A 24489-nucleotide genomic window follows, 5' to 3' on the forward strand; every position below is an offset into this window, starting at 1 on the left:
AACTGCTAAACATGAGGGGAGGTAAGGAGGGCCGAGTAGCCTCACAAAACAGTGGAATTAGGGTAGAGTGTGCTGTACACATCCACTGTCAGTGGAGAACACGTGGCTCCTTGTCCTGCTACTCTCTGGGGATTCAACATCCATAACTGTGAGTGGGCAGCACTGTATCTGGTTGCAAAGACACATGAAATGTGAACATTTGAAGCATCTAAGGTGTAAGAGAAATCAGTAGATTAACAAAAGTACTTACGTGTTACAGTATCGAAAGATTCCACGTATATCCACCTCTCTCACAGCAGCATTTACAATGGGAACTTTTACCATTTCTGGGCCAAGCCCTACGAGGACAAGAACTCCACCAGAACGAGTTGCCTGGGACAAAAAGCATACCAAGATGAGTCAGTATATGATGAAGCCAAGTTACCCTAAATCAAATTATCTATCTATCTATCTATCTATCTATCTATCTATCTATCTATCTATCTATCTATCTATCTATCTATCTATCTATCTATCTATCTATCTATCTATCTATCTATCTATCTATCAAATATCACTATGGCAGTACATTCCGTCATCCATAAGGTTTAAAGGATTTCATGTTAGGGTTGGTTTATACTTCACGCTCAGAATATGCATGCATCAAGGCTGCCACACATTCCCAGTGTTTTCTTTTTTTTTATTTTACTGATTTTATTAAAATCAAAAAGCATTCTATACAATTAAGTCAAGTTTTATAAAAATAGGTTTGAAACAAACCAACCCCCACCCCTGAGAAAGAGAGCTAGGCCAGAAGAGTAAAACTTTAAGCTAGTAAAAATAAGTAAATACATACATTAATAAATTAATAAAGATAAATAAATAGAGTAAAAAAAAAAAGAAAAAAGAAATGTGAAGAGAATCTGCTTCCTCAATCTAAATGCTTATTCTAAAATGTTACTGATCAGATCCTGCTAGGTTTTGAAAGAATTTTCGTACAGATCCTCTAAATTAGAATTTGATTTATTGTAATTTCAAGTAGTATGTAACATCAGTTACCAACTGACTTAAAATAGGAGACTTAGGATTTTTCTAGTTGAGCAAAATATGTCTACATGCCAATAGTGTAGCAAAGGCAATTACAATTTGTTTGTACTTTTCCACTTTAAGCCCATCTGGAGGTACACCAAACACAGTTATTAATGGGTTAGGAGGGATTGTGACACCAAGGCTGTCTGAAAGGCATTTAAAGATTTTGGTCCAGAATGATGTTAATTTGGTGCAGGCCCAAAACATGTGGCCCAGTGAAGCTAGAACTTGATTGCAACATTTGCAGGTTGGATCTTGCCCTGGTAACATTTTGGACAATTTTAAGCGTGACAGATGTGCCCGATATATAATTTTAAGTTGAATAACTGTATCCTTTGCACATATGGAACTCAAGTGAATTCTGTGCATTGCTACCTTCCACTCCTTTTCTGAGATGTTGAGTGAGAGAATCCCAGTGTTCATTTGACGCGTCCTCTGAGCACATCCTCAGAAATTAATATGACGTGTGCGCGAGTTGCAGTAACAGCAAGTTGGGGAACGCAGTGTGTACAAGTTGGAACGTGACATCAGAGTCTTTGTTTACTATCAACATGTGACAGCATGCTGCTTTGCAGATGGATCAATGTGTGATGAATGGTTCGATGTGGTTAAGCAAATCATCAAACTTAAATGCTAACATACAAATGTATTCGTGGTGCTTTTCTTCAGTTTCTGTGCCGTTCTTTTTTTTTTTTTGCACCTTTGCAACAGCATCGGAATGTACGGAAGCGTATTTAAGCCCCATAGTAAAAACATTAGGGACATGGTGACGAAAAAAGGTCTATTTTACGATTAAAGTGGAAATTTCAACTACACTGCTATGTTCCTTTTGGATAGAAGGGGTTTTCACCTAGATGTGTTTTCCTGAAGATGTACTTGTTCAGTCATTCTCTAATGGCATAGGTATGACCTGTACATTTATTATGATGAAAAATGTCTAAAGTACCTGTATGCATCTTTTGGGTTATTTGCATTGTCTAAATATAAAACTGTACAATTTTTGGTGGTCTTTGTGTATACTTCTTTAGAAATGTTCTTATACCCCATTTCAGGCTGAGGTGCAGAAATCATTACTCCTCTGAGATCTTTGCAGAGGAATTCTACCTTTGGCATGGGTTTTCCACAGAACTGCATTGTCAAGACTGACCAGTCAAAGATTCCGGTTTCCTATCATGATGGTGCTACATCCTGTTCACTATTGTTTGCAGATTTATATTACTCTCTAAACTGATACAGAAGTTGTAAGGGTGTACTTATTTTTTCACACACTGCTTCTGCATGTTGGCTTATTTTGTACTGAATAAATATTTACAAAATAACATCTTATGTATTTTTTCTCATCTAAAATTTATCATGTTTTATGATTTGGTAATGATTAGGTATGTTCTAATATATAAAAACATAGAAATAAAGGTGGGTGTAATAAACTTTGTTTACATTATCATGTATCACGAACCTTACTTAGAAAAGCCTGTGTTGAAATCTGTACTGTTTGCACAAGTAACCCTAAATATTTAAAAGTTCTAAACTTTTTCTGACCATTTAAAGACATTCACAAAACACATAATAGCCAAAGGAAGAAAACATGTATAGTGGAATATTCTCAGGAGGGGTCCACAGATAAAGCTTGTACTCCTAAAACTTTAGACAAGGTGCAATGAAGGCCTATTTCCTTATATAGGTCTTTCACTTAGGCCTTACAATTTTCTCACTGTGTTCACTAATCTTAACTTGACATTAGTACTTGTGTCAAATGAGTGTACTGTCCACAAAACAATAAAAGCAGTAAAAATAAACAGATTGGTACATACATAAATGCCAGTCTGGATGCACGATTCTACGCCAGTACATTCAATAGAGATTTCTGGCATACATCCAAGCAAGCCCTTCACTCGGTCAGCCAAGACCTGAGGCCTTTCTCCAGCTACTTGAATAATAAAATCAGCTCCCATTTCTTTAGCTTTCTGGAGTCTTTCAGCAGAGAGATCTGGAGAAAAACAGCAAAACTTGTACATTATATGTTTTAACTTGCTAGTTAAAGCCTATCCTTGGAGCACATATGTCACTAGGCTTCATTGCAAGCAATTGGATTGATGCAACAGAAAGTATTTTAGGAATTATAAAGTCAACTAATCAGTTTAAAGACTTCTAGATGTTATAAATTGAATGAAGCAGTGAGAAAGCCGTAGACATTGCATGTCACTATAGACTTGTTCAAGAAAAATGGAAATTACCAAAATAATTCAACAAAGCAGCACAATACTCAAGTGAGCTGCTTGTTCATATCAAACCCTGACTGAGCTCTGCACTGTTTAGCTGGTTGGAAGATATTAAAGATAAGCAAACCCTGGCAAGAAATAGAGGAGGACTGTTAATCTTTTTTGAAGTGAAGGATTTTTCTTTGCTGGGTTGAGCCTTTAATTACAGAATTACACATTCACTACGGTGGGTACTAGGTCCAATAATAGAAATGTTATTTGTGAATGCTAAAATATTTGCTCCTAACTCACTCTGCACCAAAAGTCGCTAATAGTGATAATTAGGGGTGTTTCATTATTAACACTAGAAACACAATATAACTTACTATCAAAGTATGCTAAATAAAAATAACTAAAATATGCTGAATTACATGCAGGATCTGGGATACTCAGAGGAAAATCTTCAACAATGCAGACTGACATATGTGATTGTTCAAGTCTGGGTGAGGAAAAAATGGGGCATTTCAGATTGTTTTTTCAACTGTTACTATGACTGTATAATGTAAAAGGCATTACAAGGTGTAAAGTCTGGCCAGATGGACCATGACTACAGCAATATTTAAGGCCTTCCAGAATGGAAAGTTAGCCTTTAGAAAACCCTGGCATGAATTTCACTGGAAATGGCAATGCTGTTGTAATGAAAGCACCTTTGTCTAGGGAGGTTACACTTCTTATCAGGACACCAGGAGCCATCCTGTCCTCAGAAGTGGTCCTTATTCTTAAATCAGAAGTGATCCCTGCATGAGGCTTAGAAGCTTCTTCTTGTTTTAACGTAGTTGAACTTAGAGTTTGGAGAACAGATAAGAGTACAATTTGTGGAGGAAGAGAGGCTAGCAGAGGTGAGATTATTGTATGTTGGAAGAAGTATTTTGTGGTCTGACACAAGGTACATAAGGGTAATGAAAAGATTGGGTATGTTAGATAACCTGTTTAGAAGTCCCACTGAACATAGGTTATGTCATGTTCTGCCAAATGCTCCTTCCAGGCTTTTTTTTTTAATATATTCTACCATCATTGATTATTTTATTTGTTAACACCCCCATCTTTCTCTAGAACTGAGCCAAAGGTGATGTGGCCTCTGATCACCTTTGATTACTAAAAAGTGTACTGTTGATTGTAGCAGCTACCTGACTAACATTACTGTATAAGGACCTGTCTTTGTCTTTTGCAAAGGTATTTAGAAGTTGTACACTTCTCCTTGCTATTGTCCCATTTGCCTGTTCAGACTCTCCCCTGTGCTAATGTTGCATCCTATGTGTGAATGGGAAAAACCTGAGATTACTCTAGTTTGATAAAAGTTAAAAGGTTTCGCATTCCCTTATGCTTTAGAATTGTTTGTAGTTGGTCTAGTAGATTGAAGCTTTGTATTTTTTTTTTTAGTTATTGTGACCTTTCATTAATGTTATGGTAAAGGCATTTTGCTCTGTTTAAAGATTTCTGTATTTCTTTATTCCCCTTTAAATTGATTTATAATTTGCTCCATGTTCATTTTCCTTTTTGTCTCTATCTTTCTTCTTATTTAATGTTTTAATTACCCCAGTATTATTTAATTGATTCTTATGGTTGTGTTTAATTTACTTAGTAAATATAATTAAAATATTTTTGTGTTAAGGAGAGAGACCTTTCCCTAAAGCCAAATCCTAACAGTTTATTTTTCCAGTTTCTGTTTACTACATAATTCAATCCCTTGTTAACCTTCCCATTTGTGATTTATTTTTGTATAATAAAGACAATATTTTTGTATCTATTTGGGATCTACAGTTCTTTTAAGGTGTGTGGATAACTCATGTGCAACACCTACAGGCCACAAAAAGCAATGTCTGTTCTCCTGTAAGTAGTAGTTGACCCATTTAAACTTAAACTTAACCAGGGAAACACACCAAACCTGCAAAATCTAAAAGGTATACTGGGCTGAAACACTTCACAAGGATAAAATCCTATACTATATTAAAATAAACTTAACTAATGAAGTGCACTGGCTTTAAAAAACCCAAAGTTGGTGGCCTGCAAGGCTCTAGGTTAATCCTCTAAAGCAGGGGTTCTTAACCTTTTGATGACTCCAGACCCCTCAATGGATTGTCCAATATTGTCCCACACCCCTTTTACTTGACTGTCGAAATAATCATCACCATTCCTTATATTAGCTGCCAGAATGAATGGCGGCGCGCAGTTGCACCTTTATATACAATGCAAAACGCGCTTCTAGAGTCTTCGAGATACGTACATTGCCAATAAATGAGTAAATACACGCTTGTTCAGTAAATATACATTTATTAAATTTAAATATTAAAATTAAAACATATTAAATTTAAAATTAAAGTTGTAGTAATTACACATGTAAAATTAAATACAAGCATTTGTAGGAAATGTCGAATGTTTTCGAAGATTCTATCGTGTTCCATTCACGTACTACCCAAGTATAAATTAATACATTAAATAAAATAAATACCAGTACCCACAGATTGAGTCCCATACCCCCAGCATTTGGTTCCCACACCCCCAAGGGTTGTGGATATCCCTGGTTAAGAACCCCTGCTCTAAAGCATTGGTTCCCAACCTTTTTTGGGTCAATGCCCACTTTTTCAAAGAGTGATTCGATAGCGCCCCCCTTGGGTGAACTATACTATACTATATATTGAAAAACAAGGACAGATTTTTATTAAAAGATATTACCAATATTGGTGTATTTCTCAAAGTATTATTAAAAAAATGAACATATTATTAGTGAGAGGGCTGAGCTTGGAGTGATGACACTAATTTTTTGATGTTTGGTGCCATTTTTGTCATTAGCAATCTTAAATTGCCGCATTCCACTATTGACAATTTGTTTCTTTTCTTTGTTAACAGATTGTTTACCGTGCTAAATCCTCTTTTGGCTAAATATGATGATGGGAGACTTGTAGATTGTTTAATTCGTGTTGCCATCAGAGAAAAGTAGTGTTTCTTCCCAATGAAGAGGCGAATTTGCGAGATTTGTTGTTTGGTGAAAGTGAAATCCACATATGTACGCAACAGAGACGCGAAGTGATTGGTATGTAGCGCAGGCCAGGGGTTGGCGAGTGAAACGAGCAAAGCCCCCTAGTTTTTAATAATTAGGTCCACGTAAGTTTTCCTTTGAATGTGATCTGTAGGTACCGCTCTGTAATTTTAGGTTTACACTTGCTCTGAAGGAATTCCGAAACAATCTGGTAATGGTAAAAAACTCCTCACGTATTTATAGTAATGTTCAATGAACCTGTCAAAACATGCATAGATTCGGTCCTCTGCACGTGCATTAATCTTGTATGGCATGATCTGAGAATGCATGACTTGTGCAAAACTGTAAATATAATGTACTGTGAGACTTGCCCGGAGACCACATTTTAATATAAAAAATACACATTTATTAAAGCACTAATAAAGTCCAACACAGCACACAGTGTTCCCAGCACCAATCACCCCTATTCCGGGCTTCAAACACAATGTCCGTGGCCGCCTTTCCTTTCCTTACGAGAGCTTTGTCCTGCTCCCACTCCTGACGCAAGCTCCTCGATTGTGGGAAGGCGGCCCCTTTTATTCCTGCCCGGATGTGCTCCAGGTGTCCGATGACGTCCTTCCAGCAACACTTCCTGGTGCGGCGGAAGTGCTGCCCTTTGCCCTGGAAGCACTCTGGGTGTCCCTGGAAGGATCTTCCTCCATTTTACCAGGTGTGGTGGAAGTAATTGTTTCCCGGGTTCCCTGAGGCTTAAGGCGCCCCCTGGTGGTGGCCATGGGTCCCAATGTGTTGGAATCTCCTTGTTCCTTTCCCGTGGTCCTCTCCTAACCCTGGGCAGTTGCCCCCTTGTGACCCAGAAGATATAAAGGTCACCTTCCGGTCCTTCTAGGCATCCCAGCTGGGTCAGAACCCCAGCCATCTGTGACAGTACCAATACCTACTATTTAATATGGACGGGTCTTTCTTAATGGACATTTAGAATAACTGGTTGAAGCACACTTTCGATGATTTTTAATATTAATCAAACTTTTCAGTGCGTTCTTGCGAGTACTGCCCAAGGGGGCGGTAGCTGATCCTCAACGCCCCCTTAATATGTCTTGGACCACAAGTGCCCCCTTAGATTTCTTCAGCACCCACTGGTGGGCGGTACCGCCCCCGTTGGGAACCTTGGCTCTAAAGAATACATGGAGACTGCTAACTAGACAAATTGAGGTCTGCTGGAGTGGGGCTGTCATTGACTGAATTACTGTAGAAACCCCAAAGTAACAAGGAGTACAAGGCAGGTTCTGGGTCTTCTATGGTACAGCAATGTACCTGCTGCACTGTATTAACTCCACTTAAATCATGTTTAAACAACTAAGAATTATTGAACATGCAATTCACATTACTTTTCAAATATACAAGAAAGGATTGTGAGCCCAATTAGCAACAGATCATCCAACCACTTTTCTGATTAAATCTTCTCACACAGAAGCCAGTCCAAGCAAATATGGGTACAAAGTAACACAGTGCATTGCATCAAAGTCTACTAAGAACTAAAAAAATCCTGTACACAAAACTAAAATTTGTATCAAACCAAAAACTAAAGAAAAAAGGCATCTTCACCAGAAAATGGTTGCTGTTTTCAAAAATAAAATGAGATGCAACAGGCTGACATTGTAACAATGTTACTGAAGAAAAAGGAAGATAATCTCTAGTTTGAGACACTTCTCTGATTTCCAAGAACTCTGCTAAACACTATGACACTCCAGCAGACATGTTCCACTCATCATTTCAGTAACTGGAATAAAAGAATTGAAAACCAGCTTGTGCTGAAACAAAAAGTCTCTCTACTCACCACATATAACAACCTGGGCAGCTCCCATTGCTTTTGCAATAAGCAAACACACGAGTCCAATTGGTCCTGAAAAAGTGAAGTAACCTTTTATGTACCAATATATCTGACATATTACACCTTCAAAATTACATTTATTTTTTCATTGAAAGTTTTATCTGTTTGATAACTATATACTGTTACTCATTTTTACAACTAAGCTCAACCAGGTACTCTTTAATCTAAATGCTGTATTGGATTAAACATATTCATGTTCAAACTTGAGCCAGCTGTAGCTGGAGAAATAAAAAAAGAATACATTTCCAGAGGTACCAACCCTAAAGTGATTTCATAACTGGAAGAAATCATTGCAGATTTTGCATTCTGGGTTTGATATGCGTGCCTTATCAAAGTCCAGGTGGTGTCTACACTTTCTTCTTGCGTAAGTTTTACGTAGGGTACACTCTGAATTTTCTCCCACATCCCAAAACATATTAAGACTAGGTTAAAAGGTGATTTCAAAATGGCCCTTTGTGAATTTGAGTGTGGTTATGTGTATGAGTGGGCCTGCGATGGACTGGCTCCAACTTCCTCACAAACCTAAAATTGATTAAGCAGGTTTAAAAATATTAAGAACACCTTCAGTACAAATAATTCAGAGACAATATGAGCTAGAAAAAAATTGTTACTGGACATCCAATGTCAAAATAGATGACTAAAAGAAAGACGATATAATCAAGAACCGGTTTTGTGCTACTCTGAAGGATGTACAGTATGTCCTTTACTCTCAGAAGCTCTACTTCATAGGTCCACAAGGACCCAGTGACATTAAAAATAGTATAGTATAAAGACTGCTGCATTACAGGTTTTCTCTGTTGCTTTAGCACATTTCCTACAAGTCTTTAAACTCTCACAAAACAGTTTATATGCTGAAGCACCACACTTTGGTTCACCTGCAAAACACAGTTCTTTAAACATTTAACCCATTCATCAAAATGTAATAACTGCATTAGTGAATAAGTAAAAGTCACCAAAAGTCACTGGATCACTGCGTAAAGCCAAGCCAGTCAAATGTTTAGACATATTGTCAATATGAAAGTGTACAATAGATGAAGTTTGAGTAATTCAAGTATTTAGTGATTGCTCACTTTACAGTAATATATACAGTACATTATCATTTCTCTGTCGCTGACTGAATGCTATTGTGCACAAAACTAAAAAAAAGATGTCTGTGTTGCTAACACCAACATTCTGTATAATCACTTTAAGATTTTATTGCTGTATACTGTAAGAAAAGAAGGCACTGGAAAAGGCTTTGGGATTACATGCAAGTGCATGAAAAAAGAACAATACAGTACAATGTGCAGGAAAGGAAAAACTGGGAAAAAAACCCACACACCACTGTATACTGTATTACTGAACATATCAATATGCCTTCAATAAAATATGTACTGTTAGCAACCAAATGTACTATACAGTAAATGACATGAAGTAAAGATGCTGAAAAAAATGCTGTACTGTGGACTAGTCCTGTTTGTCTGGCCACAGATATTCTCCCTTTCAATACATTGTAGAAAAAAATCGTTTGGCATGCCGCAACCATCCTCTATAAGCATTTGTTGTGATATCCTCACAGGCAACATGCATGGAAACAAGCAAAGAACATGAAGCAGATGACTGCATACTTTCCATCTCCATGTAGAAAAGAATTATTGTATCAGATTCAGGAAAGCAGAGTATGGGGCGAGGCACTTCATCTGCATCCTTTGTGAACATCAAACCGTGGAAGCTGACATTATTCTATGTGATACATTATTTTGACTAATAAATTAACCTTTTTGCTTGTCCTGATTTACTCAATGAATAGACATCTAAGTGCATTTTACAGTAAGACTATGGTAATTGAAGTAATATAATCCATTCTGATTAGCATGTCTTTCTCAACTGATAAATGTGCCAATTCAAAGAAAAATCAACTTAATCATTTGGATAACTGCACTAAAACATTTGTAATTTTAGAAACACAATGAGAAATGTTATTCTTCTGTGATCAAGTGACCTAATGGTGTGCAGGTTTTCACGTATAGTTTTGAGAACATTGTCATTTGATAATTAGCCAAAGCAACTGAGAAAAACTGTAATAGGAAGGAAAGAAGCCCCACCTTCACACTGTTGCCCATCTACAATCATCATGGACTTACCTGCTCCACAGATGAAAACTCTGCTACCAAGAGTCACACCTGCCCTTCGACAAGCATGAATTCCAACAGAAAGGGGCTCAATCAAAGCTCCTTCTTCAAATGTCACACAATCAGGAAGCCTGTAAAAATGAAACAAATGGAGTTAAGAGTGGAAACACATCTTATATCTACCCATTTATTTAGAAAGGAATGTCTATTATTAATGTCTTTGTAAAGGTCAAAGCCATAATGTTCACAAATTTTCACCTTTCAAATGTATTTTTTTATTCAATATACTCATACTCCTCTAAAACAGGAACTATTCTTTTCAACACGGGTTATGCATGAAAAATATACAAACTACATGGAAAAGAAAAACAAAATGTAAAAGCAGTAGAGCAAAAAAGAAAAAGCATTACATATTTTCATATTCAATTTAAGCAAAAAAAAATAAGTCCACAATCATAAAAAACAAAGTCATTTCTCATGTGATTATGAAACCTGAGTAGGACATATAAGATCCTACATTTTATGGACATGCTAACAGATAGTATAGAGCAGGCCTATTCAAATGGCTGCCCATGGTCCACATGCGGCCTAGAAGCAACCTCAGAGTGGCCCAGCCCTTGGTCCATCCCCATGGCTCTAGACTGCAACTAAAATTGTCTCAAATGCAACCAAAAATAGGCTTTGGCTTTTATCATTTCTACTTAGTTTGCCAGTTGCGAATTAAATCATTGAAACTTTAAACTAATTATATTGTAACAGATGCAAAAGAACATTTGTTTTTTATTGTTACACAGATATGCTGTTTACATATGTGTTGGTACTGGTTCCCCCTTGCATATCCCTCAGCCGCATATTTATATCCCGCGCTGGCTGTGAGGGAGCTGCAGTGAAAATGATGTCAGACTTGCAGACATGCACGGGGAAATATTTCTAAGCACACGGCGCTGCTGATGGGACGGCTGTGTATTCCAAATGGTGAATTTCAATGACAGGCTGTTTACACTTGTGTCAGAACAATGAACGAAGTGCTGAATATGACACAACCAGTCATGAAAACAAAAGGTATGCATGGAAAACATTTGAAATTAATTTGCCAATCAAATAGGTCCCCTGATATGTATATATCTGTGCCCTGTGGAATTCAATTGTCCCTTCTGATTTGGCATGGCACACTAAGGTGTGATTGTCACCGATCTTCTTGTGTTCATGCATCTTTGCATACCATTTCTCTTGCATACTCCATGCAAAATACCATCCTGTCTGTCAGTAAACATGTACAAGTAGTCGCCTGCCAGCTGTTTCGTAATGTACAGCATTGTGATGAAGTCTGCATTTTAAGGTTGAAGGTGTATTAGAGTCGTTTTACTGGGGTGCTCTGTGATTGACAGTGGACAGTAAACTTTGTTAAAATGGTATCAAAAAGGCCACTTTGTTGTTACTTCAGTTGTTTTGGCGTGCGCACTATATGTTCTGTTACCAATAAATTCTTCAATGGGAGCTCATCAAAGAAACATAGAAAATAAAATTTACTAAAAAAACTATGAATAGTAATAATTATAATTAATAATTCATTACTTGACACCCAAGAACTCTGTACAAAGACATTTTAAAAGACATTTAATTAAAATAAATGTAACAATCCACTTTCACGCCCTACGTGGTGCCTTGCTCTTAAACATTTTCTTGGGCAGTTTTTTTTAGTGGGTGTGTGGGGAAACAATTTCAACAGGAAAGGCTTTGTTGTGGAACTCAAATTTAACCTCTGTCATATGAGTGATTCAAATCGTGTAAATGAAATAGTTTAAGTTTTATGAAGAAAAAAGAAAAAAAATCCCTGTCATGACCACACATTTAAATTAGGGGAGGATCTCATATTTCAAAAGGTAAACAAATGTTATTGCTAATTCTGTGCACTTTTTTGATTTTATGCATTTTGAAATATGCCTAGGTCAGATGTGAGCAATTTTTTTTTTTTTTTTTATTTCAAAAGTGGAAAAAAGTATTGCTGCTACCTCAGATTCTGTTCAGTTATAGCTTTTTTGTTGTTTTTTTTTTTATATATTTTTCATACCTGTGTCAGATGTGACCAAATGTAAAGGGGAAACAATGAATAAATATTACTTGTTTTTAAATATATTCGTGTTGATTTAAAATCTGGCCCAACTTAAATTGTAATTGAATAGCCCTGGCACAGAGGTTTATTTCAGCTTCACAATAGAGCACCTTTTCCAATAACCCTTTTATTACATTCTTAGTCATGGAAATAGTGTGACAGCAAAAATGACACAAGGCATTACAGTTCTTCCATCCACCATCTGTACTTACTGTGTTTCCATATATCAGTGCTGTTACCTTCAGCAAATTCTTGAGCAGTCCAGTCTGTACACTCTTATATCACCAATAGTGATGTGGGTATTCAGCTCATTTTGGTTGAATGGACATTAGTTTTGTAACAGATAATGAGGCTCAAAGCATTTGTTTTTCTAAAGTACTCACATAATGCAGATTTTTTTATTTATTATCTTCCCATTGCCACTAAGGTTTTAATTTTGTAGGTGTTGTACACTTTGCATTTCTAAGAATTACTTTAAGTATAATAAACACACAGATGTCCTTCAAAAAACAATAAATAACAAAGACCCTTGTCAAATGGTACACTTACGTTTTAAGTCTTAGTCTAAATGAAAAAAAGGGATTGTGTGCTTTGGACCTTCCAATCATATTTGTGCTACAGAAATTAATCTTGCTCCATTGACAATCTACTGTAAACCCTTTGCAAAAAATCTTTTTTTTTTTATCATCTTCTCTCAGCTGCTCCTGTTAGGGGTTGCCACAGCAGATAATCTTTTTCCATATCTTCCTGTCCTCTGCATCTTGCTCTGTTACACCCATCACCTGCATGTCCTCTCTCACCACATCCATAAACCTTCTCTTAGGCCTTCCTCTTTACCTCTTGCCTGGCAGCTCTATCCTTAGCATCCCATTCCACCCTGCCTGCACTCTCTTTTTCACTTCTCCTCCACAATCCCCGTTACTCTGTACTGTTGATCCCAAGTATTTAAACTTATTCACCTTCACCAACTCTACTCCTTGCATCCTCACCATTCAACTGACCTCCCTCTCATTTACTCACATGTATTCTGTCTTGTTCCTACTGACCATCATTCCTTTCCTCTTCAGAGCATATCTCCACCTCTTCAGGGTCTTATCAACCTGCTTCCTTCTCTTGCTACAGATCACAATGTCATCAGCAAACATCATAGTCCACGAGGACTCCTGTCTAATCTCTTCTGTCAAACTGTCCATCATCATTGAAAAAAGAAAGAGCTCAGAGCCAATCCATGATGTAATCCCACTTCCACATTGAATGCAACTGTCACTTCTACCACAGACCTCACCACTGTCACACTTTCTTCGTACATATCCTGTACAACACTTACACACTTCTCTGCCACTCCCGACTTCCTCATACAACACCACATCTCCTCTAGAGGCACCCTATCATATGCTTTCTCCAGGTCCACAAAGACACACTGCAACTCTTTCTGGCCATCTCTATACTTTTCCATCAAAACCCTAAGAGCAAACATTGCATCTGTGGTACTCTTTCCTGGCATGAAACCATTTTGCTGATCACTAATCACCACCTCCCTTCTTAACCTAGCTTCCACTACTCTGTCCCATAACTTCAAGCTGGGGCGCTTCAATTTTATCCCCCTGTAGTAACTACAGCTCTGCACATCCCCCTTATTCTTAAAAATCGTAAACAGTACACTTCTCCTCTCCTCACGCATCCTCTCACTTTCCAAGATTCCATTAAACAATCTGGTTAAAAACTCCACTGCCATCTCTCCTAAACACCTCCATGATTCCACAGGTATGTCATCTGGACCAATGGCCTTTCCATTCTTCATCCTCTTAATAGCTGTCCTTACTTCCTCCTTGCTAATTGGTTGCACTTCCTGATTCACTATCTCCACATCATCCAACCTTCTCTTCATTCATCAGCCTCTCAAAGTACTCTTTCCATCTGCTCAACACACTCTTCTCGCTTGTGAGTACGTTTCCATCTTTATCCTTTATTACCCTAACCTGCTGCACATCTTTCTCAGCTTAGTCCCTCAGTCTAGCCAATCTGTACAGGTCCTTTTCTCCCTCCTTAGTGTACAACCTCTCATACAACTCATCAAACGCCTTTTCTTTAGCCTTCGTCACCTCTCCCTTCACCTTGCACCTTATCTCCTTGTACTCTTGTCTACTTTCTGCATCTCTCTGACTATCCCAATTCTTCCTTGCCAACCACTTCCTTTGTATATTATCTTGCACTTCCCCTTTGCACCATCAGGTTTCCTATTCCTCATTCCTCTGTCCAGATGTCACACCAAGCACCCTTCTTACTTCTGCTCTAGTTGCCCAGCTATCTGGCAACTCTTCACTACCACCCACTACCTGTCTTACCTCGTCCCTGACCTCAACTTTGCAGTCTTCGTTTTCAACTTCCACCATTTGATCCTTGGCTCTACCCTCACTCTCCTTGATCTCCAACATCATCCTACAGACCACCATGCTATGCTACCTAACTACACTTTCCCCTACCACCACTTTGCAGGCTCCTTCAGATTGACTCTCCTGCATAGGATATAATCTACCTGTGTGCATCTTCCTCCCTCTTCTTAAAATACGTATTTACCACAGCCATGTCCAACCTTTTCACAAAATTTACTATTATCTGACCTTCATTTCTCTCTTTGACACTATACCTACCCATTAACCTCCTCATCCCCTCTGTTCCTTGATGTGATTTTTGATAATGCCCTCAAATTTAATAAACAAATTAACTCCATTGTTAAGGCCTGTTACTGTCACCTCAGGGTATTAGCTAAGGCCAAGCCCTTTCTTACTGTATATGATTTTGAAACATTAATTCATGTGTTTGTCACTCCTCGGCTTGACTATTGCAACTCAATATACATTGGAGTTATTCAGTCAACCCTTGCCCGTATTCAGCTCATCCAGAAGACTGCTGCTAGGCTTCTAACAAGCACACGAAAATAGAATCACATCACACCAGTCTTAGCTTTCCTTCACTGGTTTCCTGTTCATTACAAGATTGAGTTTAATTGTTACTGTTTGTTTTTAATCCCCTAAATCAATCATTTACCCTCCTTTATCTTACTGACCTCTTACCTCCTTACTCTCCTTCAGGATCACTGAGGTCCTCTGACCAGAAGTTATTGGTTGTGCCAAATTCTAGTCTTAAGCTTAGAGGGGACCATGCTTTTGCAGTAATTGCCCCAAAGCTTTGGAATAGTCTAACTTTATATATTAGGTCAGCACCAACTTAAAGCTGTGCAGCACTTTGGTCAACTTCTGTTGTTCCTAAATTTGCTCTATAAATAAAATTTGACTTGACTTAAAGTCAAATATTTTTTTTATATAAAATATTATGTAACTTCATATAGGGGCGGCACGGTGGCGCAGTGGGTAGCGCTGCTGCCTCGCAGTTGGGACACCTGGGGACCTGGGTTCGCTTCCCGGGTCCTCCCTGCGTGGAGTTTGCATGTTCTCCCCGTGTCTGCGTGGGTTTCCTCCGGGCGCTCCGGTTTCCTCCCACAGTCCAAAGACGTGCAGGTTAGGTGGATTGGCGATTCTAAATTGGCCCTAGTGTGTGCTTGGTGTGTGGGTGTGTTTGTGTGTGTCCTGCGGTTGGTTGGCACCCTGCCCGGGATTGGTTCCCTGCCTTGTGCCCTGTGTTGGCTGGGATTGGCTCCAGCAGACCCCCGTGACCCTGTGTTCGGATTCAGCGGGTTGGATAATGGATGGATGGATGTAACTTCATATATTTACGTGATGAATTGACTTTGAACTGTATTTAAGGTATACTATATAATGGGTGCAAATTGAACTTCTAACTTTGCATCAAATTCATAAGCAACTTGAGGTGCACACAGATGTTTTAATGATTATATAAAATAAATTTATGATGTCTATGTTTCTGACATATGCTGTTAAGAAAAACAATTAAGAATCCTTAACATTAACAATTGTAACAGTAGGGGGAGCTAGAGTCCAAGACTTTTTATTTTTATAATAACAAAGTGCACTAAGCACCCTCCACTCCACACTACTCATACAATCAATACTCAATCAATAATCACCAATACAATTCTCAATCCTCTTCTCCCAGACACTTAGCCACCCTTCCTCCCAGCTCAGCTCACTCGTCTGGGGTTTCCCAGAGTCCTTTATAGTCCCTGACCCGGAAGTGGTTCCATCCCAACAATCCATAAGTCCTCATCACTTCCGGGTCAGATAAAAAGTCCTTTTCTTCAACCCGGAAGCATGTCGTTCCTTCCAGTCATGTGATCATGACGCACTTCCGGGTTATAGGGCACGTAGCACTCTATAAGCCTCCCTACAGTGGCTCCTGGTGGTCCCCATGGTATCCAGCAGGGTTGTTTATAAAAACTACAATGTCCATAATGCCCTGCTGGAATTTGGGGACATTCCATGCTGCTGGGAGGGCTCCATCTGGCGGCCTGGAGGTGTGGACCGGAATATTTGGCCGGCCATCCCTCACACAATGAATCACATGTGTAATTAAAACAAATCATACAACATGTGCATAATTTGTTGCGGAAATCCACTACAAGATAAAAGAATTACCTATTTTTTTAAATCTCCACAGAAATTGTATCCTCTTGCTACAGGACTTTCTCCCTAAAAAGAGAAACCACAAGTACTTAAACATATACAATTTGCCTTATGAATGAGTGCATTTGCTTCAATGTTTATTATTAACAGTTCTCTCTGTGAGGGGATTCCTCTCACATCCCAAGGATGTATGGATGAGGTTGATTGGCAATTGTAAATTTGCCCTGTGATGAACAGGTGTCTTGTCTGGGGATGGTCAATGTTCTAGCTGCCCCACAGCCCTGAAGTGGATTGAGTGAGTTCAGTAATGGAGGTCTGGATGGATTACATTATTAGAAAGAAGAAGAACAAAAAGAAGAAAAAAAAAACTTCTAGGCTGCAATATAAAATAGGCTAATTATGTAATATTTTGAAAGAATGTACAACTGTACACCACTCACCCTTCTATTTTGACTAATACCAGCTGGGATTAGTTTTAAAATCCCTGAAAGGTAATTGACTTTATAACCATACTGATCAGAAGTTTTGGGCTCTGTGCCCTCCAGTAGGTCCAGCAATCTCATCCTGTGCCCATATAAGCAGCACTGAAAATTGTCACATAAAAGTAAAGATCTACACTTGACCAAAAAAAAAAATCACTATTACTGGTACTGGAAATAAATGGATTTTTTAAAGAACTTACTTGTAACAGAAGTTGGCGTTGTGAACGTAATATCTACAGAGATTCCCATTGTCAGGTGGAGTTGCACAGAAGAAAATGGAAGGAGAAAGATTGTATCGCCCATTTTTGCAAAATTCATCAATCTCACGGGGAACACCAGGTTCAATAGCAACTCGATCACCTGTGCAAGGGAAAAATTAAAATGTTTTCATAGATCTTCTGTATTAAATCTTATCACCAGCATACCTATCGACATCTTCTTTCATAAAAAATATAGAATATTGACTGAATCAATATCTATACATGATAACTATACAGCTGCATAAATGTAGCTCTTAAAACATGAGAAATAAATATCAAAAACTATTAGTTCATCCACACAGTCACTGAAAAGGATATAGTGGGATATGCAGAGATCACAAATGGAAATAAGATGACTTGTCAACAAGGCTCCCTTGTTTCACTCATGGGTCTGGATGCAAGTCTAACTCAGCATCTACAGAGCCTTGCCTCACACTTAAACATTAAAAAAGGTAGGTACAGGTAGTGGTTGACTTACGACTTATGCATCTTACAACCATTAGTCTTACAAATGCTACCACATCTCACGGGCAAAGAAAAGTTTTCGCCACGCCAGCTCTGTATGCCGTGACTCATTCATCTTGGTTCAGTTTGTTACCTGCAGCAGTTTTAACTACATTACACTTGTCTTACAATTATAGGACAAAAGTAATCTCAACACAAAAATGAAGGTGATCAAGCAATATGAGGGAGGAAAGAAAGCAAATGTGATCACATGTGACTTTAAGTTACCCCATTGTAACTGGTGTTTAAGGCACACGCTGTAGTGATGTGGACTGGCTTTGAATTCGGTTAACCTCCGAAACCTCTGCGTTGTGACTTATGATGTGCTGCTTCGTGCAAACTACTAAAAAAAGGTAATGAAACCACACCGAACTCCTTTATCTGTTCATGTTTATTATTAACAACCAGAAATGTTAAAACAGAATACATATGAATGTTCAAACTCTGCTGGCACAGTTCCTCCTCTTATAGTTAACACAATGAACACTGGGAGAGGCTCACACTGATGATGTAACATAACACAGACAAAGAAAGGATTCATGAAGCTGTTCAAGGTTCAACACCCATGCAAGCAACAGTAATAACAAAACAAAATAATAAAATAAAAAATAATGGACAAAAAATTATGACAATAAAAGGAAATAAAACAAACAATATGACTTAAGGGACTTGTTATACAGTACTATAGATATGGTCGGGCTTGAATACATATACTGGACAGTCTTATGTCCAGATCAGAAACGAACATGGTCATAAGTCGACGACTTCCTGTATATGTAAAAACTGTAATGTACCTTGATCTTGAATGTCACTTTGAATAAGGTCATTCGCAAAATGTGTACTGTGAAGGGGTGTAAGATATGCATTAGGTAGGCAAGAGGACCACTAATTTGACATGGGGATTTGGAGTCCCTCATAGGGCCTTCAGAGTCAGAAACTTGGGAGTAGGAAGAATCATTTTCATGCTGCTGTGGATGTATATTGGCCTCACAGGACAGTACACCATGTATACGTGATGGAAGGGCAACAAGCAGGGCACAACCACAACTGAGAGAAAAAGGACTTTCTCTGTGATCTAGGTATTGGCAGGGAAGCCAGGCCCTCTATCCAAAAACAGCGTGCAATGAGAGAGCATATGCTAGAAAGGACAAAATTTCCCAGCCACATAAAAGACACTCATCTCTAGACAGGACCATGCTGACCATCTAACGGAACAGGTAACTGAAAGGTAAAGGGTGAAGGAAAATCAGGAGCCATTAAAGCGAGTCATGGTTTGGTGTCCCACAAACAAGCGTAGAACTGTTCCTGGTCCAGAAAATCAGGGTTCAGTCAAAAGTGACCCAGAAATGAGACTTCAAAACAACCAGAATACATTGGAGTCTGGAAGTAAGTGTTGGAAACAGCATAACTGGTACGAGGAAAAGAAAGTCCACATGAAAGAGTATGTGAGAGACAGAGATGGACAGGCATTTATGCAGGTGGTAAATTCAGTAGTACTATGTGTTACACTGTGTTAGAAAAATGGGCAAGCCATCCTATTTGGCAGGCAGGAAGACACACTACTGCAAGTAGGCCTAGAAAGGCTACGCCTGTGTTGTTTTACTGGTGTTTATTGACAATGTTGCATGCTCTTATGTTTATTCCTGCCTAGTGCTCCTTTAATTAATAAATCATCTATTTGTTATATGTTTTGGCTTATTAGGTATTATTTTTAAAATAGCTGACTGAGAGATCTTCGGATGGATGATAATTATTATCTTAACCATTTATCATTATCATACAAATAAAAACACATGAAATGTTTACCTGGTTTAAGATGTTCCACTGCTGATCCAGTTTTTAAAACCCGTCCTGATGCTTCATGTCCCAAAATCATTGGTTTTGTCAAAACAAAATCTCCAATCCTTCCATGTTGCCAATAATGTACATCTGACCCACAGATGCCTACAGAGTGCATCTGTAATAGTACCTCTGCAAAAAAAACAAACAAAAAAAGAGAACATTGTTACTATACCCACATTGAGTGCTGCACCCTTTAAAAAGTGTGTTTTTTTTGTTTTTGCTGTTTTTATGATAGCTTCTGTAGGAATAGAAAAAGATAAATCATACAATAATAATGGGCAGCAATGTTCATGCTTATTCATAATTATTTACCTCACTATAGTAAATTGACAGATTATTTTCAAATTGTAGACCAAGCTGGCTTTGTGTTTTTCTGTCCATTATAGGCCACTAAACTTCCTGCAAAGGTGTAGAACCACAGAGTAGAGGAGGGGGGATGAAATTCCTAATGTGGTTAGAAAACTAAAATTTTATTTGTAACAAATGTACTTATCATGTACGTACAATAGTAAATGAAAACCATCTAGCACCGACGGTCAAACTAAGAATACACCCTCTAAACTAAAACTAAAACAGAAAATGCTTAGAAGCAAAACAAAGAGAGAAAAAGAAGTAATTGAAATTTTCAAAAGTGCAAGCCATCATACACAACACACTAGTTAGACTTACATGGAAGGGCTAACCATGACGACTGAAAGGGGACACCAATCCAATATACACCAGAACCAATCATCCTTAAAACTCAATACAGAAAGATAATTAGAAATCTGATGTCTGAAGGTATGTCTCCCAGATCTGAAGCTGCCCTGAAACAAAAAACAAATCTTTTTTTCTAAAAATGTGTGCTGGACATTGCTGGAAGATAGTGAACAAATCTGACAGATGCACTGTTGTCCAATAATACTGAGAAATTGTCTGACTTCAATGTAAAGAGGATAAAACTCATCCTGGAGCACACCTGTGCCAGATAAGAGATTAGCTAGTCACTGGTATTCTCAGAACAAATACTAACCTAGCATTTCAAACATCATAAATAATCTGACACCCAATACCTTGTCAGGTTAAATGACTAATGTTCACAAATCAATCAGGCAGGATAATAACTGAAATGAATAACTGGAAAGTTACAGTGCAGTGTGTTGGGAACAAACTATAGTATAAGAGTGTACTAAGATTTAAAAATACAACGTTAATGTCCAAACTGAAATCCAACAGCGCTGTGAAAATCTTTGTCGAAAATCTTTGTTTTTTTTTTTAGACAGCTGTGTAGTCCAATTCTCAAGTCACAGATCTAAAGACAGTGGATGTTACATTCAGTGCATACACAAGAGGAAAGGAACCAATGAAATGAAATTGATCTACTTCATCATTAAGAATCTGCTAAATGTGTCAGGACTGAAGAAAGCTAAACAGGAGAGAATAATGATAGTGAAAATTCAAACTCAAACTGAAGGACATGAGTTTACAGATATATGTACCTATGATGGGCCACAACAAAGAAAGAATAGTTCTGCATTAAAAATGCCAGATGATGAATAAAGATATTGATCAGAATGAGAAAATGTTAATAAGAGAATGATAAAGAAACAGCATGAAAAAACTAATTTGTATATTCAGGCCCAAATGGAAGTACAGTCAAGGCATGATATGCAGTAAATTAAAATGAAAGATGTAAAATAACAATGTGAAATTTTCTAACAGGCATGATTGTCTGTAAATAGAAAGGTACGGAGGACATAAAGATTCTAAACTATTGAGAGAAGTAATAGCTGTCATAAAGAAATGTAAAGAACGATAAACCAGAAGGAATTAGTAATATACCACAAGACGTTCTGAAAACTCTTGCATAGAATACATACATTACTTAGAATCTGAAGAAAATTAGCTACAACCATACAGAGTCGCAACAGGTTATCAGATAGACAATTATGATTCCACTTAAATTGGACAGGTGAATGCATTCAAAATAATCCTGAAAATCCTGACAAGAAGGTTGCAAGCAAAGACAGATATCATAAAATTAACAACAAATAACCAGTTTACGTAAGAAAAGGCAGAACTAAAGGGATGTAACTAACTGCCCTAGAGCTCTAGAAAAACAGAGTTTTCAAGTTGTAATGTGAATTACAAGAGGGCACTTGGTAATAGTAGACTTGTGAAGCAGACTAGAGGGAGGGGAGAAAAGAAGGAAAATATTACAGATAGTGAAAGGGTACAACAAATGGAGGCTGTTATACAAACTGCTCTTAAATGTCTATGTAGACTTTAGGAATGCCATCTCATCTAAGGTTGTCAAAACCCAAAATAGACAATAAGTGGATCAGAAAAGAAATGGATGAGTGGATGTTTAAGATTGCTAAGTAAGAAGTAACAGAAAACATGACAGCAATAGAAATGATCATAATGGTATATCAATTTGCTGACAAGGCTATGGTGGCAGATACCATAATGGGTTTACAAAAAATAGGGCGCAAACTTGCACAAAGATCAATCACCATAGCTTGACAACCTACTGTACTAATGACACCTTCTAACTTTGAAGTCAAAATACTGAAACTCTAAATGCAACCAAAAATCAGGGGTACCAGAACAATTTTTACTGTTTGGAAATAATTAAAATATATATAAATCTAAGAACTGTGGTTTTCCGTACCTTATTGTGCTACTTGAATACAAATATAAATTTCTCTGCTGCTACAGGTATGCCACATTATAGGGATTTTTCAGATTGCCATTGTGTTTAAACATATCACTTCTAGGAATAGCTTGTGCATATTTGTAGTTGCTTTTAGCGTAATTGTATTTTTAGTCAATGATTTTACCCAAGCCATTTTACAAGAAATAAACTGGAGAAACTTCCCAGAATGGATAAAACACAACCTGTGTGCACTTCTCTTTCTACTACTACAGACTACAACTCCTAACATTACTAATGTCATCCCTGAATGAAAAAACAAAAATGGCCTACGGTGTGTTTTTACATACGTAATATAAACTACTGAGTGGTTCATCATTATCATTATTTAGAAGGTATTTTTGTCCAAAATGACTTACACAAAAATAACTACAAACATACTTCCTACAAAGAGTACTCACTCCCTCAGACGTTTTCAGATTTTACTGTTATACAACATTGACACATATTTGTGACACAGAAAAGGACAATTTTATGTCAATATTAAAGTAGATCTCTGCAAAGTGCTCAAAATGACTTACGAATATAAAATAATTATCACTATTTACTTTCTCACAGCTAAATTATTACTTGTACAGCCAACCGGTTTTAGAAGCCATGCAACCAATAAAATTGAGGTCACCTGTCAGGAGTGACTAATTTATTTTAGTATAAATGCATTTATAATTTAAAGGTCCAGTTTGTAGTGAGTTGGTATGGTGGCCTAACCTACACAATAAAGGCAAAAAAAAAACCCCACTCCAAACAACCCCATGAAAAGGTGCAGTCCAGTTTAATCAATCATTAAGAAATATAAAGAATATGGCATAGTTGTAAATATGCTAGAACAGACCATCCACAGAGACTGATTATGCAAAAAGTAGATAAGTGAGGGAGGCCACCAGGATACCTCTGATAACTCTGAAGAAGTTATATGCTATAGTGTCCGAGACTGGAAACAATGTGCAAAATAACTGGTGCTTCACCAGTTACAGAGAAAAAAAACACACATGGCATCTCAGCTAGAGTTTGACAGAAAGCACACGGGAGACTCTGAAGTCATTGGAAGAAGATTCTATGATCTGATGAGATTATAATTTGAGTTTTTTGGTCATCAAACTAAACACCATGTTTGATCACTATAAATGATCAAAAACACAACATTCTCACCCTAAAGCACGGTGGTGGTAGAATCATGCTGTGGGGATGCTTCTTTACAGCATGCCCTGGAAGTCTTACAAGGGTAGAGAAAAGAATGAATGGGAAATATCTGAGAAATACCTGATGGTGTCTGCAAGAAACCTACACCTCGGGGGAAGATCTGTTTTCCAGCAAGAAGACAACCCCAAGCATAAAGCCAAATTTACACAGAAATTACTTAAAAACAATAATATTAAGGTTTTGAAAGGGCAAAACAGAGTCCAGATCTCAATCCAGTTGAAAATTTGTAAAAAAGACTTTTACTTATAATCCCTACGCAACCTGACAAGAGCTTGAGCAGTTTTGTAAAGAAGAATGAGGGATAAAAAAAAAATTAGATGTGTAAAGCTGGTAAGAGACCTGTGCCCACAGACTCAAGGCTGATATGGCTGTCAAATGTGCACCTATTAAATTTACTAAATAACTTACATGAAAGGGTGAATATTTATGTAATAAATATATTTTGTGTTTAATATTTGTAATTAATTTAAATAACTTCCCAAAGATCTGTCTTCACTTAGACATTAATGAGTCTTTTTCTGTTGGTTAGTGCCAAAAAAAAATACACTCT

The 24489-nt window shown here is 37.6% G+C and overlaps 1 protein-coding gene across 2 annotated transcripts in view; it reads right to left on the minus strand.

Moving 5' to 3' along the window:
- Nucleotides 1-24489, minus strand: part of sord (sorbitol dehydrogenase) — a 35501-nt gene that overhangs the window by 6298 nt on the left and 4714 nt on the right. For both annotated transcript variants that reach the window (XM_028792660.2, XM_051920640.1), the window contains 6 exons: nucleotides 20009-20173; nucleotides 17639-17798; nucleotides 10315-10433; nucleotides 8138-8203; nucleotides 2880-3055; nucleotides 251-372 (listed from right to left, as the gene is read on the minus strand). In XM_028792660.2, the coding sequence (XP_028648493.1) occupies nucleotides 251-372; nucleotides 2880-3055; nucleotides 8138-8203; nucleotides 10315-10433; nucleotides 17639-17798; nucleotides 20009-20173 (808 nt within the window). The remainder of the gene's footprint in view (nucleotides 1-250; nucleotides 373-2879; nucleotides 3056-8137; nucleotides 8204-10314; nucleotides 10434-17638; nucleotides 17799-20008; nucleotides 20174-24489) is intronic.

Source organism: Erpetoichthys calabaricus, chromosome 17, assembly GCF_900747795.2.
Source record: "Erpetoichthys calabaricus chromosome 17, fErpCal1.3, whole genome shotgun sequence".
Classification (NCBI taxonomy): domain Eukaryota; kingdom Metazoa; phylum Chordata; class Cladistia; order Polypteriformes; family Polypteridae; genus Erpetoichthys; species Erpetoichthys calabaricus.